At 48.0% G+C, this 17,341-nt stretch overlaps 1 protein-coding gene across 1 annotated transcript in view; it reads right to left on the bottom strand.

Annotated features, from left to right (window-relative positions):
* Window positions 1-3,742: 3,742 nt before the first annotated feature.
* Polr3a (RNA polymerase III subunit A) overlaps window positions 3,743-17,341 on the bottom strand; it is a 38,735-nt gene continuing 25,136 nt past the window's right edge. The window contains exons 20-31 of the mRNA XM_075988823.1: window positions 15,868-16,038; window positions 14,008-14,121; window positions 12,733-12,819; window positions 12,567-12,649; window positions 11,644-11,814; window positions 10,471-10,564; window positions 10,203-10,295; window positions 8,506-8,670; window positions 7,810-7,974; window positions 7,501-7,632; window positions 5,784-5,916; window positions 3,743-4,288 (exon numbers count right to left, since the gene is read on the bottom strand). Coding sequence (XP_075844938.1) covers window positions 4,140-4,288; window positions 5,784-5,916; window positions 7,501-7,632; window positions 7,810-7,974; window positions 8,506-8,670; window positions 10,203-10,295; window positions 10,471-10,564; window positions 11,644-11,814; window positions 12,567-12,649; window positions 12,733-12,819; window positions 14,008-14,121; window positions 15,868-16,038 — 1,557 coding nt within the window. The 3' untranslated portion in view covers window positions 3,743-4,139. The remainder of the gene's footprint in view (window positions 4,289-5,783; window positions 5,917-7,500; window positions 7,633-7,809; window positions 7,975-8,505; window positions 8,671-10,202; window positions 10,296-10,470; window positions 10,565-11,643; window positions 11,815-12,566; window positions 12,650-12,732; window positions 12,820-14,007; window positions 14,122-15,867; window positions 16,039-17,341) is intronic.

Raw genomic sequence — 17,341 nt, 5'->3', positions numbered from 1 at the left:
GTTAGAGTCCCCATCTCGGGGCTGCCTCTCCTCTGAGAAGAATTTAGGACATGAGGCTAGTCACTCAGGAAGTGCAGCCTCCTAGAAATGAACACCTTTGTTTATTTATCAGAATTTTGTTTTAATTTTATTTAAATAGAATTTTCGACACTTTTTAAATATACTGATCACATATACCCCACCGTCCTCTCCTCGCTGTTGCCCCCTTTCCCATATATACCTCCCTCCCCTTCCACTCCTCCCCTGTCTCCATCAGAAATAGGCAGGCCTCCTGTGGACTAGAGCAAAACCCGGCATGTCAAATTGAGGTAGGATGAGCTCCCCGCCTTGCATAAAATCTAGGCAAGGAAATCCAGCCTGGGAAGAGGTTCCCAAAAGGCAGATAAGCTCCAGGGAAGGGTCTTGATTTCACTGATAGGAGCCCTACTAAGAGATCAAGCTACACACTGTCACACACAAGCAGAGGGCCTAGTTAGGTCCCATGGAGGCTCCCATCTGTTGGTCCAGAGTCCATGAACTCCCACAAACTCAGGTGAGATGGCACTGTGGAGCCCAAGGCCTTTAAAGAAAGCAGGTGAGGGTGACATTGCTGACAGTCCCATGAAGTCTGGAACAATGGATACCTATCATCCACCTTTCCTTCCGTGATAAAGATCACGTGATCACGCAGCTCATTTCTTTGCCTGGTCATCAGCTGCAGCTCCCTGGTCAGCCTCTCCATTTCCTTCTGCATCTGTTTCTGGGTACGGGGCCTTGGTTTGGATGATGGCACCGTATCAGCATCTGTGGGTAGATGGAACACAGTGGGATGGCGTAGCGACATGGCGTAGACGATGGACAGGCCACCCTGAGGACCAAACAGAAATACCATGTCTGGGACCCAGTGACAACCCAGGCTGAGATGCTCCGTCTGCAGACCTCAGCTCTCCCATTGCTCTAGAGATGTGGCTACAAAAGCAGCCAGGGCTTTCCTCTGCCTCCTACACATGCTCAGGGGAACAGACACCACCTCTTCAGACACAGTATTCACAGCAGCACAGGATGCAGCGTGGTCTGGTGTCCTGAAGCCTGCCTGGGTTTCAGAAGCCGGAGAATAACGGCACAGTGCATGAGCACTCGGCTGCTGTGAGGAGCCCACATCTCCTTCCTGGTCAATCCAGGCCCACAGCTGTCAATTGAAAAGCCATGCGGGGGCACAACATGGTCAACGGGCTCCCCAAGTCACCCACTGCCAGTCCAGATCTCGGAAGCTGACAGGAAGCAGCCAGTCTCTGCTCTGCTCCCATACCTCAGGCAGTTGTTTGGCTACACTAGAGAACTGCCTGCCATCCTCAACTGCTGACATAGAACAGGGGGCCACTGTCAGGGAGAGGTGCTCAGAGGAATTCTGCAGTACAGTCTGAGTATACAATGTCTTGTCCAGAGAACTTTTCTTCCCTTGTGGGTAGTGTCAGAGAGACTGGACCTACAGGAAACTACAGTAGGTGAGAGGCAGTGATGCCTCCCTAAGACACATCAGCCCCTCCCTGCCTCCTGCTGGTCTCCTTCTGTCCCCATGTATTAACCCAAACCACAGTGAAGGTCGCAGCTAAGCGGTCATGCCAGCACAACAGCCTTGGCCTGGTCAGCCCCTGGCTTAGGAGATGGGCAAACTAATGTTCTGGAATCCTTGATCTTCGGGAATTATAATCAGGGATGTCCATTAGCTACTGAGAGGCTCTTGGTTCTCTACCCCATTACTGGAAGGCCCACCTCAAATCCCCCTCTTCCACAAAGCTGCCCACCTCCTGCCCATGACTCACTGCGTCTTCGCCAGAACCATTTATTCCTTCCTGTTTTATGCCCAAACTGAGCATCAGCTTCCTCCCGCCTCTCTCTGTTCTTTGGACCTTCTCCATCCGTTCTCCTAATTAGACCCCTCAGTCTTGAGAACATGACTCCTGCTCTACCCTGTGGGCACCGAGGAATGTCCTAAGGGCAGTTGGTGTTGCTACAACACTGGTGACATCACATGGAATGCCTAGAGCTCTCCGGGATAGTGTAGAATTGTCTGGGGAAGGGACTGCTGATGTCATGGGGACCTGCATTTGTCCCCCTGCTACCATCCAGGAGCCTCTCTGGGAACACAGAGTAAACCACTCAGCATCTCCTCCTTCCAAACCCAGAGTTCCCTTAGCTTGATTGGAAGACCATACTTCCCACGTTGAGAAATGAGCTTTTCCTTCAGAAGATGCTGAAAATGTCTCATTCTTTCTTCAAAATCACTCTGTTCATCAATATGAGCAAGAATATCTCACTGAGAGGCTATGTTACTATGAACATAACCGAGGAAAGGTCACCTTCCTCAAGAACAAGTGTTAGAAAGCACGTTCAGGAAGAACCTGCAGAGCTGGTTACAGGGTGGGATTTAGGTTAAGGATACAGTCATGGAAGCCATGTGCCTAGCTTTAGAATATTGCCCCAGGATTCCTTAGCACTTAGGGAATGCCCCCATGAGGGTGCTGGTCAACGTGTGATGATCCATTAGCAGAGGAACCTGAACTAGGGAATCCATCAAGTGAAAAAGCCCCCAGGCTGAGTGTGGTGCTCTCCACTCTGCACCAAAGACAGCAATGCATGGTTAGCTACAAGCCTCTGAGAGTTACAGTGCCTATTGGGGGAAAATCAAGACAACAGCTGTAGACATACATCAGTTCACAGAGTGACTGTCTAGCACGTAGCACGTCCTGGGTTCAATGACTAGTGCTGTCCTCATTGGCTTTGGGGCCCCACTTGTAATCTTAGCCCTTGTGAAGTAGATGCAGGATGATATAAGCTCAAGGTGAACCTGTATAACCAGTGTGAGGACAGCTTGGGCGACGTGAGACCCTGTCTCAACATTAAAACAGAAATATACCCAACCTCCAAGGGTCTCACCACCAATCCTTTGTATTGAAAAGAACTTACCATTCTCCCTACCTTCTTGGGGAGATTTAGGGACAGATGAAGTGATCCAATAATTAAGGACCCTGCTCTTGCTTTTCCTTAGGTCCACATAGAGATGAAATCAAAGTCAGTATGACCATCTGAACTACTGAGTAATATCCACTGCTGCTAGCCTAGTACTGTGCCTATGACAAACTCTGCCTTTTCCTCAGTGATGTTGCCCCGGCAGCAAGTGTCAGGGTCTGAGGCCCAACCCCACTGATCCCTTCAAGGGGCTAGACAGAAGCCACCAGAGATACTCCTCCTTTGCCAGAGATGAAATCAAACTGACTCATTCCAAACCTGGTTGGCTATGGAACCACAGGTGATATTCCCCCACCCTTCTCAGAGTTCAGGCACTTATATTTCTGATGAGTACCTTGGTATCCTGCCCAAGAAACCAGATTTCTTACAGGACTGGGTGCAGACAAGCAATGTGTTGCTGCCACTAAGAGGTACCCTGCCTAGGACTCTGCCCATAAGAGACTTTAGAGGAATCGCCCCTTCTTCCTCAGGACTGTTAATGACATTGGACAGTCTTCACTTGAGAGTCACAGGCTACAGAGCCCTTCAAAAATGACTCACATTGCTAGAAAACCTGAAGTTTCTATTTCCTTTGCTTTTCAGACAGCTAAATTCAAATAGACTGTGCCCAGTCAGGAACTAGTCATCCCACCCGGACCTCACATCCTAGCTGCTTTTCCAGGAATGCTTTGAAGCTGGTTTTCTTGGTTCAACAGTTCCCGGTTTCAAAGTAAAATAACAACAAACACTATTTCTCTCAGAACAAATAAATAACAGTAATGTATTTACATGAGTACATCTGTGTAAAATCCAGCCAAAGGAGGGGAAATCAGAAGTGTGCCTTGGCCTCTGTGGGCCCAGACCTGGCTCCCAGGCAGGAGCGGGCACACGTTAGGGTCCTCTGCAGGGACAGAGTGAGGTGAAGTAGGCACTGAGCAGGCTGAGTAGCCATCGTGAGCCCCCACAAGTCAGGTTACATGTAGACTCCCAGTTCCCCATCCGAGGAGTTCCTGCTGAGGCCATCGTTTTTGGCTGGCCCTGTGCACCATTTAAGGTCATGAAGGCGTCTGTTCAAGGGATACAAACTTCTTCCTCTCAGCAACAGACAGGACAAGGAGCCAAGGTCAGGAATGGTGACCTCCTGCCATAAACTATGTGACAAGAGGGATGTGGAATTCATTTGTGTCGAAGATCAGGGGCCTCCTGGGTGGTTTTGGGTCCCTGTTGGCCTTGTGCAGCAGCTTAAAGAGCCCAGTTCCGATGTTCATCGGGATTCCCATGATGATGCACTCAGACACACCTGGAACCAAGCAGAATCGCGGTCACAGAGTGGAGGGCACATTACACAGGATTGCAGACCGGGAACCTGAGAACCAGCTCTACCACACACCACCTGACTGAACTTGGCTCACCACTTTCCTTCCCACATGCATATACCAGGGGGACGGCCAAGGAGCACTGTCTCTGGAACCACAGTGCCTGCCTCAGCCAGCTCACTTTAACAGGAGCCAAAAGGCAGGAGGTAGACAGACTTCTGGGAACTGCTTAGGCGGGAGCAATCCTGCAAACGATCAGGAGATGCTTTGCTACCTTCCTTCCTTAGTTTCGTGCCCAGGAGAAAAGATGACAATGCAGCTGAAATGATCAGGAGATGCGTTTACTACCTTCCTTCCTTAGTTTCGTGCCCAGGAGAAAAGATGACAATGCAGCTCAAAGTCCAGGCCCAGGGGTAGCAGTGCCCTTATCAGAACACTTGGAAGGCAATTGCCACAAACTTCCAGAAGGGACAGGAATTTCCTTCTCTCCTGGCTCCACTTCAAGACTGTCTGTCTTTTTTTTTTGTTTTGGTCTGGTTTTTGGAGACAGGGTTTCTCTATGTAGTCCTGGCTGCCCTAGAACTCCCTTCTGTAGATCAGGTTCACCTAGAACTCAGAGATCTGCCCACCTCTACCTCCAGGGTGCTGGGATTAAAGGCATGTGCAATCACGACCTTCAAGTCTTAAAAGCTCTAAGGCTCTCTGCTAGGACTCTGATTTCACAGGAAGGAAGCAGGAGGGAGATGCATTCTAGTTGATGCCCAAAACAACTCCAGAACAAGACAGGTGAAAAGCCAAACTAAATCCAATACATAGTGGGAGTTAATGTAAACTGTAGTGCTCCATGTATAGGGACATTTCCAAGCAGTGTGGGGGACAGAGGCTGTGCCAAGGCTGCGAAGGTTGTACATGGGCTTCTCCTGTTCTAACCCTCCTCACCTTTCTTCTCCTGACGTTTTTGAAGACAGGGTCTCACCGTGGCCTTGACTGGCCTGGAACTGGCTATATAGAAGAGGCTGGCCTTCGACTCACAGAGATCTGCTTGCTCTCTGCCTTCTGAGTCCTGGGATGAAGGGCGTGCATTCCCACACCTAGATTTCCCATCACCCCTCTCTCTCCATCTTCAACCTCTGTCTCCACATTTTCTGGGCACCTTGGCTCTTAAAATGATGTTCAGTGCCTCATAGGAGGCAGGAACACAGGCCACTCTACTGCTACACCTGCTGGCTCTAACACTGCCTACCTTCTGTCAATACTGGACAGCATGTAGGCTGTCAGTCAATGTGGCCAAGTATAGCTTCATGGACTAAAAGGTCCCCACTGGCTCAGGGTCTATATTTTCTTTGGGGAACTGAAGAACTGTCTACACTGAAAGTAGCTCACAGAATGGGGAGAGGGAGGACAGGGTGCCTTAGCAGGACTCTGAAGACAAAAGATTCGTTTTCTATAAGCCTTAGGCCTTCCACACTGCAAACTTACCGCATACGGAGTCTTTCTGCCCAAAGTAAGCAGCATCAAAGAGATGGTCAGCTGTCTTCTCAAAGGAGGCCAGCATCAACACACTCTCCTTCATCTTGGCCAGGCCAAACCTGGTAATACCCAGGACTTCACCCTGTGCCGGGGAAGAGGGTTAGGCGAGTCTCAAGCCACTCCAGGGCCAGTATGATCAGCCAAGCATCTATTCATGGCGCCACTCAAAGCAGATGGTTTTCAGTGCAGCTTCACAGCTGCGGAGGCAGGGATGATCCCAAGGACAGGGAGTCTGTCACTTGTCAATTGTACCCAGCCGCTGAGTTTTAAAAGGGGGGTTCCTTCATCGTCCCACAATCAATAAGCTAATACTAGAAACAGTTTAGGTAATCCCAGTCAAGGAAATGTGCCAAACACAAACAAGAACCACACAGGAGCAGTGCTATCAACATCTTATCAAGTGAAGGACTTCACGAAGTCTCAGCTGAGGATTTATAGCCAGGTAGTGGTTGTTAGAATAGGTCAGACATGGTCTTTAATGATGTAAATACTGGTGATGTACCCATGCTCCAGTTAATAACCTTTCCCTTACCCCTTGCCCTTGTAAGCAGCCCTAATGACACTCATTGGGTCATTAAGAAAAAAGTCTTGAAAATAGAAGGACTAGAAGGAAGAGGAAGGAAATAAGGGGAGTAGGAAGTATACAAGAGAGGGTATCAGGAGGAGAATAATACACAAAAAGGTCATAATGAATTCAGGTTATGCATAATAATTATATGCTAATAAAAGCATTTCAGAAAACAAAATCAACGGCTCACGAGGAACAGTACCCAAGACTGACCTCTGGCTTCCACATAAATGGAAGGACTGGCTGGAGAGGAGCCCAGAAACTCAGGGATATTTACCATGACTTTGCTCTGTCTGAGCTACACCTCTGGTTTCATAATTTCCTCTACTGCAGTAGAGGCTTATCAGGAAAGGGTCATGTAAACACAATGCAGTACTGTATGGAGTGGAAGCAAACACCCATAGCAGCTTCCCTGACACTCCCACTTGAGAGCAAGGTAACTTACTGTGTGCATGCACGCACTTGCGCTAGTGGAGATCAAACACAGGGATCATGCATGCTAGCTAGTGCTGTACCACTGAGCTATACCCCTCCTCTCTGGAGGGCTACAGAGGCAGCACTGGGATGGGTTAGGGAAACAACACCCCAAGTCACCTGGGCATCCTGGTTTTGGTAATGGCCAGTTTGGCTGGACAATAAGACTCAGGACATGGGCCGGGCAGTGGTGGCACATGCCTTTAATCCCAGCACTCGGGAGGCAGAGGCAGGCAGATCTCTGTGACTTCGAGGCTAACCTGGTCTACAAGAGCTAGTTCCAGGACAGGCCCCAAAGCTACAGCAAAACCCTGTCTCGAAAAACAAAAACAAAACGAAAAAAAAAAAAAAAGAAAGAAATAATAAATAAAATAAAGGACTCAGGACATAGGGAAAAAAGCCATGTTGAAGCTTTTCTCCTCCAATGACAGCCTGTGTTGAAATTCTCATACTGAGAATTTACCGAAACACCTAGTCTCATCAGCACACACAGGCCTTTTGGTGGTGACCTTACTTCCTGTCCAGGTCAGTCCTCACAGAAGTGTGTTTTATATGCTACACACGCTCTGCTTGCCAGACAGTGGATTTCAAGACCCTGAAAACCCAGAGCCTCCTTTCTCTCACCTTGTAGGTCATGAGGTCGGAGAGCAGCATCACGTGCCTCCTGTCGATGCTCATGCCGTGGTTGACCATCGTGTACTGGATCTCGTTGATGATGGTTGTCCGGGCAGCCTCAATGCCCAGAGTCTTCTCCACCTAGAGAGAGCGGAGTGAGTGGTGGCAGTCCCTTCTGGGGATTGTCTGACAAAAAGAAAGCATAGACTGCTAGATTTGCCAAAACCGATTGCTGTGTAATTGTCGGGGGAAGAGAGAGCAAATGCCAGGGACAGGAAACTTCTGGGTGTTTGGCTGAGGATACAGACGCGATGGTACCTCATAGGTGTTATTGGAAGTGGTCCGGGTGCCTTTCACACCATGGGTGGCCATAACTGCCCGCAGGTTGTCACCTTCTACTAGAAGCTTGAACTTCTCCTTCCCGCTCTGCTCGTCGATGTGGATGACAGCTCTGGACACCTCTGGGATGCCCTGGACCACCACCTGCATCCAACACAATGCTAAGATGCTGTAACCTCTAGGTCCCTACCAGGAACCCTCAGAAACAGGACTAGGAATGGACTGGTAGCCAAGTTCACGCCATTCTAAGTCCCATTGTTACCAGCAGTGTGTGTACTCCAGGAGTGCCTAGGTACTGCTGGGGTCAGGAGACAGATGGTACAGAGGACTGTGCCTCAACCTACAGTCAGCTTGAAGAGAGAGCAGACAGTAGACAGACAGACAGACTTGCAGTCTCAGAACTAGGTATAAAAGCTGGCTGAGGGCACAGTTGATAAAAGAACCTGCCACCAAGCCTGAGAACCCAAGTTTGACCCTTAAGACCAGGAAGCAGAGAGGAGTCAACTCCCACAAGCACACCACCCATTCCCAAAGGGCCCATGTCAATAAGAACCAAGAACCAGACTGACTCCCTGGGTATATATGACCATGAAGTACTGGGGTACCATCCTTGGTCTCTGTAGTGACCTGGTCCCCAGGCCCACTCACGACTTTCCACAGGGAGCTCTGCCTCACCTTGGGTAGATCCTCTTTCAGGAACTGCAGCACATAATACATGGAGCTCTTGCTGTTCTCCCTGGGGGTGACACACACTACGGCCTCACCATGGACAGCCACATCACCAGGTTTCACCCGGAGCTTGGATGTGCAGATGGAGTACCGCACTGTCTCAGCATTCACCTGCACAGTGCCGGGGGCATCACAACAGACAGCTGCAGACTTCCGTGCCAATGCCTTTCATCCCTGATGTCATGGTGCCCCCCCCCCCCCCGGTCTCTCTGTGTAGCTCTGGCTGTCCTAGAATTCAGAGATCTGCCTGCCTCTGCCTGCTCATGATGATGGTTCTTGAAGAAGTCTTGGTAATCATGTTTGTGCCACCTCCCCTATCACAAAGTTTACTTTTCTTTTGATCCATGTGTGTGTGTTTGTCTGTGTGGATGTGTATCACCTGTGTGTAGGTACACAGGAAGACAGGAAGAAGGGCTCAGATCCTCTGGCTGGAGTACAGGAGGTTGTAAGCTACTCTATGTGGGGCTGGAACAGAACTTTTGTCTCCTGGAAGAGTAGTAAGTAGTGCTCTTAACTGCTCAGCCAACTCTCCAACACCACAACATTTTTTTTTTTTTTTTTTTTTGGTTTTTTGAGACAGGGTTTCTCTGTAGCTTTGAAGCCTGTCCTGGAACTCCCTTTGTAGACCAGGCTGGCCTTGAACTCAGAGATCCGCCTGCCTCTGCCTCCCAAGCGCTGGGATTATAGGCGTGCGCCACCACCGCCCGGCAACATTTTGATATGCTACATATTTATGTTCAATATATGTGCTTGATTCATAAGTATCAGTTTATTCTCACTCAAAGAATGAACATTTTCCTCACTGAAAATACATGCATGCCCAACCAATGGCAAAGAGCCACAGAGAACAACCTGGCCTGCCTGGAGAAAGGAGGCCAGAGGACTGAAAGGTTGCTCTTTGTGTGCTACACTCCCAATGTAACTCGATTCTTCATTTTTTCTTTATTTTTATCTTGTCCCTAGATAAACCTAAGACCTTGTACAAGCAAGGAAATTCCTCTACTAACAAGCTACATCAATGCCTGTATATCAACTGTGTCACAAGGCCCACAGCAAGATAGACTTGACTGTCATGTGGGAACCACAAGACTGTGGCACTTGAGAATGGCTTCCAGAGTTTTTCAAGGCTAAGGCTGGCTTAGGGATTAGAGAGCAAGAAAAGTGACAGCTCTCAGCCAGCAATTCCTACCCCTCAGCTGACCCCAGATACACGGTTATCAGTCAACTGTTCTCTTATCACCACAAATACAAGTCTCAGGGGACAGGTTAACCCACTAATTGAAAATATTACAAACCAGTCAAGAGCTATGGGGGGGGGGGGCACAAGTGCATAAAGCAGAGTTGGCCGGGCTCCTGACAGCACATAAAGATGGACAGGGATCAAATATCCTAACACCCTGTGATGATAAACTGAAAAATGTAGCTCATACCCACACCAAGTCAACTAGTTTCTTATGATGGTCAAGTCTTTCTGCATCAGGGTCAGCTCAGAAGGATATGACAGTTAATGATGTGACCAACAACACAGACCAGCCAAAATCTTTACACTGCTTCTTTGTCTGCTGACTGTTAACCCTGGTTTATCAGCACCTGTCTCAAGACCCATGTGATCACATCCTCCACAGGTTACCTCTCTGGCTCACCTCCAGTCTGAGAAGTCGAATCCGTTCCAGGGAGAGCTTGACAAGAATAAAGCAGTCATCAGGAAGAAACACTTCTTCAATATACTCTGAGATCTGCCATGGCAAAAGAGCAAAGCATTAGTCTCCACTCTCATGCCCCCTCCCACCCCAGGCTTGTAGACACACTCCCCTCTAAGGCACATGGGCGCTGCTGCAGGCCCCATCCACAGCTGCTCTTGCACTTCCTCAACACTGCTGAAATCCCTTGTTAGCAAAAGGGATTCTTTACCTCTCCCAGGAGGGTTTTCTCAATTCTGCCTTTCACCAGGCGTGCGTAATCTGCATCGTCATCCTTGTCTAGCTGTGCTGTGATAATCGGAGTGCTGCAAGGAGAAGGGATCAGCACACAAGGAAGGGGCTCTGTGCAGTGAACTGCTATGAAATCTGAGTGCCACTCATAGGCCTGAGCCCTCCATGGAAACTCACACCAGGGAGCTCTTCAACAAAGGACTTCACAGACCTCTCACTAAGACTAGTTTCAGGAGACCCAGGCCCATTTCATCCAGGAGAAGGTTGAACAAATTTTCCTGATGGAGGGAGCCCCCCCTCTTAGTTCTTTCTGCTCCCAGCTAACTAACTCCTCATACAGTCCACCTCCCTCTGGGCCTCTCCAGAAATATCCCTACTCCTCTGACCACCACTGTCCCCTTCTGTCTTCACGACAGTAACCTATCAACACAGGCACTTGGGACAGGAGGCAAGCAGACCTCTCCGGCCATCGGTTAGCCACAGCTGCTCCCCCAGGTGCAGCTACTTAACATCTGGTATTATTCTTCTGCAAAACGATTTTTACCCCTAAAAACATGATGTATCTCTAGTTCTTCTAATCTCTGGTCTGGTGAAAATCTGACAGAGAATCACTTAGGCCTTACAGAAAATGACTACAAACCAAGCAGGAGAAAAACCATTCGGAGCTACTTAGGCATGCACCAAAGGGATGAGATGTCCACTGACCTAGTGCTCAGCACTGCTGGCTAATTTAATATTTTCCCTTCCATGTAACTAGAACCATAAAAAAAATCCCAAACGGGGTGGGAGAGATGGTTCCTTGTATGAAAGCACTGACTGTTCTTACAGAGGTCCTGAACAATCCCCAGCAACTATAAGGTGGCTGGCAACCATCTCTAGTGGGCTCTGATGCCTTCTTCCGGCTCAAAGGCCTGCATGCAGACAGAGCACTCACACAGATAAAATAAATCTTTAAAAAACAAAAATAAGATCACAGATTCCATTTCGACTATATTCAGTCTTTACTTGAGTGACTTTCTATAAATCCAAACACTCATCAACACCAAAAACCTGCCCTGTGAACACCAGACACTAACCTATTAACAAAGCACAGGAATTCAGGAGGACAAGGACCACTGGTCTTCAGGAAACAAGCCAGCTACCTGATAGCTACCTGATAGCCTTGGAAGCATTGATGATCTCTTTGATCCGTGGCACACCCAGTGTGATGTTCATGGAAGCTACCCCAGCAAAGTGGAAGGTCTTCAAGGTCATCTGGGTGCCTGGCTCACCAATGCTCTGGGCACAGAGTGCACCCACCGCAGACCCTGGCTCCATCTGTGCCCTAGGAGAGGATAGGATGTAAGAGAGAAAAGCGGAGCAAAACTGCTCCATTCAGGCTTCAAGTTAGTGCCTCTTAAAAGAAATATACAGATTCTGTTAGGTTTAGGACACAAACAGCAATCAGCCAGGCAATGTTTGTGCCAGAGGCACAGGCTTGCGCAGACTAGGAACAAGTGCCACTAGGCAGGCAAGACAGTCAGAGTGGCAGACAATATGACTAAATTCTGTGGGGTCAGCATATGATTTAATTTTGTAGTGATCTGCTCTTACTGGATATTAAAGAGGTCAGAGCTGAAATCTACCACACAGATCTTGAGATTTTTATGAGAAAAGACATTCAGGAAATGTGTTTGTAAGTGCTTTGTATATATAATTCTTAATTGAAATGAGAAGACTCAACATAAAATGGGCAGAATCATTCCACTGGCTGGGGCCTGACCTGTGTGACAGGGAAGAAAGCTAGACCATCAGCAGAGGCGAGTGGGCTGCATGGGTGTTTGTTTCTTCTGCTCTTGAATGTCAGTGTGCCGTGACTAGAGGAGCTCTTGCCTTGCCTTCCCCCAAATAGACTCTAATCTGGAACCGTGAGGCAAAAATCAATTCTTCCCTCTCTAAGCTGCTTTTAGTCAGAGAGTTTTTATCACATTTACAGAGATGAAACCAGGCCAGCCAGGATGCTGAACCAGTGAGACTATCCCAGGCACAGGAATCCTGCATGGACGCCTGGGAGTCTAGGACAATTAGCATGCCTACCTCATGTACTTGTCCCTGCAGGTGTCTAGAAACTTCTCTATTTGGGTGGGAGTGATACGGTCCAACTGGTACAGCACACGAGGCTGGAAGGACAAAGCCAAGTGCATAGTCAAGACTAGCAGCATCAGTGAAACACTGTGTCCCAACAGGTCTGGGAAGGCTGTACCTCTGTGGTGCCATTATCATTGATGCCGTATTTATCTCTGGTTTTCTTGATCTTCTCAGACACCCCTTTAATGAATGTTTTTATTTCCTGAAAAGATTATACAACACACATCAATTACATGATTCTCAATAATTTGGAGAGCACAATCATTTTTGTAACTTCCAACAATGGACAATATCTTAGCAACTACTAAATACACAGCAGTAAGGACGCAATGAGGGTACTGGTTCTCTTATACAGTGCTTGTAAGGGGCCTTTAACTCTGGGGAAACTGACCTGCTTATTAAACCTCATTAGCCAAACTTTTCCCATGAGTTAACTTGGGCCCTTACCTCGGCCACAAGGTTGTGGAATGGAACTCAGCGTAGTTATGGGGACCCTATGAGGCACACATTTCTACACTCAGAACATGCATGACTCCGCCGTGAAGGTTTCTTTGGAAGCAAGCACAATCACTCACTCTAAACATCACTGTCTCTCTCCTATGGTTACTTGGTAACTGGTTCTCACGTTTGATTAGGCTAGCCAACACTTTTTTTTTAACCCTAAGACAGGGCTTCTCTGTGTAACAGCTCTGGTTGACCTCAAACTTACTTTGTAGACTAGGCTGGCCTTGAACTCACCAAGATCCACCTATTTCTGCCCCCCAGTGCTGGAACTAAAGGCATATGATACCACACCTTGCTCGCTCAACTTGTTATGAGACGTGGAGGATATCCCTGCAGTTCAAACATTTTTCTAGATAGAAATGATTTCATTTAAGAAAGAGTTTTTTTTTAATTGTAAGATTTAAAGTCTCAGAAATAGATGGAGAAATGTCTCAGCAGTTAAGAACACTGGTTACTCTTTCCGGAGGGATCCAGGTTCAATTCCCAGGACCCACACAGTAAAAAAGAAAAGGTAAACCAAGAAAACTCTCAAGGCACACCATGACGAGGTCCCCAGAAAAGACTGGGAAGACACCACAATTTGTTTCTGACTGTGATGGAAAAGCACTGCATCTGAGACACATGTCGTCCCTAATGGCAGATACTCAGAATGGCTGCAGAGCGAACTGAACAGCAGACCTACGACTCGTGACAGGGCTCACACGGACCAGTTCTCCAGGTTCTCTTTCTAACAGGAAGACAGGACATTAGTTCTTCATGCTGGCTAGTGAGGTACTGCCCAGGATACAACAAAAACCGCACTAAGATCATAGCTTACAGAATGCGGGGGCGGGGCGGGGGGGCTGTCAGATCACATTCTCGGCACCACTGGGCAGGCAGAGCCTACCTGCAGGAAGCTGTCCTGGCAGCAAAGGAAGTCGTTCTTCTTCATGATGGCCTCAGTGGTCAAGGTGAGCTCGTTCTTACTGAGAGCAGGTTCGTTCTGACATGGATACACTGCCTGAGCACAGAAAGAATATGGTGTTACATATGCCTGGTGAGGGGAGAGGGAGAGTACTAGGAGGAGGAATTTACTAGATAGACATAAAACAAAACAACTCAGTGAAGTTTTAGCAACCTGTGACTCTTTGCTAACAAACTCTGACTCCAGTTCTCATGTGAAAATGATAAACTGATATGCTGTCTTGTTGGTCTGAGACAGTATGGGGTAGCTCGGGCTGCCTCAAGCTCACCATATAGTAGAAGGTGGCCTTTAACTCCTGATCTTCCTCCCTTTCAAAGGACAGGATTACAGGCATGCACTATCATGTCCAGTCAGGAACCCCCACCTTATTTAAAGAGTTCCACTCTAATTCATGAGTTTGGATCTATTATTTCCCAACTCAATTCCACCTCAGAATTATACATAATTGTATAAATGTACATAAATGTACATAAAGTCAGACCTCATGGCCCACCCTGTAAGGTCAGCTACTTGGAAGGCCCAGGAACATAGATCAGAAGTTAAAAGTGCCTGGATTCAGAACATAATCAAGGCCAGTTTGGGCAGCTAAGCAAGACCCTGCCTGAAAACACAAAGTAAAAGAGTAACAAAGAATCAAGGTGTTGCTCATAAGAGAGCCCTTGCTTCAACCTCAGTGCTTCAGAAAGCCAACTAAGCATCTCCAGAGGGGAGGGGCAACAATATTCCTCACGCTTGGGCTTTCCTCAAAGTTTTAATGGTTTCTGCCTGGTGGTTTCCAACTACTAGAAACAACTGCAAAAATACACCTTAGTGGAACCACCATCTACTACTAAAAGAGCTTGGTCAAAAGGTACTAAACAGATATCCAAGTGAATACTTTTCAATTACTCTTCAAAAAGAGTGGTTCCAAATCATATTCCTGGCTCCAGGATATAAAATGAGCCTTCTGCCGGACAACCACTCTTTATAAAGCTTGTCCGTGCCACTCCAGGAGATGAGCCAGCCAGCGCCTCTTCCATTGGCATCTGATAGACTAACAATGGACTCCCGAATGAAGAGACAGAGTAACTAAAAGTAGCAAGGAACTAATCTAGTACTGAGGCAGAGATGACTGAGTGGGAAGTGTGGTACTTTAAACAGGACGGACCCTATGACAAAGCCCCCAAGAACTGTACCCCTCAACAGGACGGACCCTATGACAAAGCCCCCAAGAACTGTACCCCTCAACAGGACGGACCCTATGACAAAGCCCCCAAGAACTGTACCCCTCAACAGGACGGACCCTATGACAAAGCCCCCAAGAACTGAACCCCTCAACAGGACGGACCCTATGACAAAGCCCCCAAGAACTGTACCCCTCAACAGGACGGACCCTATGACAAAGCCCCCAAGAACTGAACCCCTCAACAGGACGGACCCTATGACAAAGCCCCCAAGAACTGAACCCCTCAACAGGACGGACCCTATGACAAAGCCCCCAAGAATTGAACCCCTCAACAGGACGGACCCTATGACAAAGCCACCAAGAACTGAACCCTCAACAGGACGGACCCTATGACAAAGCCCCCAAGAACTGAACCCCTCAACAGGACGGACCCTATGACAAAGCCCCCAAGAACTATACCCTCAACAGGACGGACCCTATGACAAAGCCCCCAAGAACTGAACCCCTCAACAGGACGGACCCTATGACAAAGCCCCCAAGAACTGAACCCCTCAACAGGACGGACCCTATGACAAAGCCCCCAAGAACTGTACCCTCAACAGAGTACTGCATCTCACTTTGATGTTGTCCAGAACCCTTTTAAACTCCAGAGGCTCATCTTTGCCCTCCATGGCGGCAGGATCTAAGCCATCTCCTCCGTAGATGAACTGGATGATGTCACCAGTGGAGCTCCGCACCGTCAGATCATACTGGGAGCACAGGTCTTCCAGGGATTTCACCAGCCTTCTCTATAGGAAGAGGAGGAAGCTCAGCTGCCCAGGCAAGACTGCTTTGTAACACACAATCAGACTTACCATTCAAAATTTCAAGGTTACAGGTCATTTATTTGTTCGTTTATTTTTCATGGTGCTACAGATGAACCAGGGCCTAGTGTGTGCTAGGTAAGCGCTCTGTCATCTAGCCACATCCCCAGCTCTAAGTGACAAGTACTTCAGTTACATCAACACACTTTATTAGTAATCCCTTAAGAGTCCCTCCCTAGCCTGTGCAGTGAGAGCAGCTTATGCTCCACCCTCCAGTCTTACCCTTGTCAGGACTCCCTGCATCAGAAACCTCAGCCCCAAGAACTCTGCTTCCTCAGCTGCTTAGCCTTCCCACCCAGCTCCCTACAGTACAAACTAGTTTTTACGCACATTCATGCCAGGTTCCACAGAGATCCAGATACAAGCTCTCTTTTGGGACAGAGGAGGAAGCAGGACAATAGACTTTGAATCAAGGATAACAACCACTTCTCAACTACGCTTGGGAAAATCCTCTACCACCAGCCAGCAACCTTAGAAAACAAGCTTGCCCTTGCCAGAACTTGCTCCACCTAGGCTAACACGGTGCTCTTGGAAATTCACACTGTTCATGTCAACACCCTAAGTCAGAGCTCCTCACATGAGTGGAAAAAGCATTCACGGATCACTGGGTTCTGACAAAAGCGGCATGCCTGGAAACCAAAGGGCATTCCCAGCAGAAGACAACAGCGGGAGGTGACAACAAACAAGGCACACACAGGGTGCTGTCTGGAACGAGTGTCTCTGACCTCACCATCATCACATTGTCTGACTCACTGGATCATTAAATCTTGGTTATGTAGTCTGCGAGGACCACATTTGCAGAGGGGACAGACAGGATACAAACCTGTATCAAGCATGTGACCCAACAATGTGGTCTGTCAACTTAAACCATCAAAAAAAACATGACCAATTTCAAGGGGCTAGGACTGTATTCAGCAGTTAACCTATTGGTCTAGCATTAGGGTGGCCTGTGCTCAATCCCCAGCAACAGAAACAAACACAGATTTTCTTTTTCTTTTTCTTTTTTGCTGCGAACACAGAGAGCTTGTATCGGAGAATGGAAATGATCACGGGGTCTTGAAAGAAATCCTCGGCTGCAACCTTAAAGGGGACACGAGGGTCAAGTTTTACAGCCATTTGTAAGTGTAGCAAAGAACCCCCTATCTAGTTCAGCCATGTCACTGAAGCTGTAATTCCTGGGAGTCATGGAAAGGATGAATAATGAGACCTAAACAGTGATTATAAGCAT

This window comes from Microtus pennsylvanicus, chromosome 10 (genome assembly GCF_037038515.1).
Source record: "Microtus pennsylvanicus isolate mMicPen1 chromosome 10, mMicPen1.hap1, whole genome shotgun sequence".
NCBI classification, from domain to species: domain Eukaryota; kingdom Metazoa; phylum Chordata; class Mammalia; order Rodentia; family Cricetidae; genus Microtus; species Microtus pennsylvanicus.
Note: the sequence above shows the minus strand (reverse complement) of the source record. Positions and strands in the feature narration are given on the sequence as shown.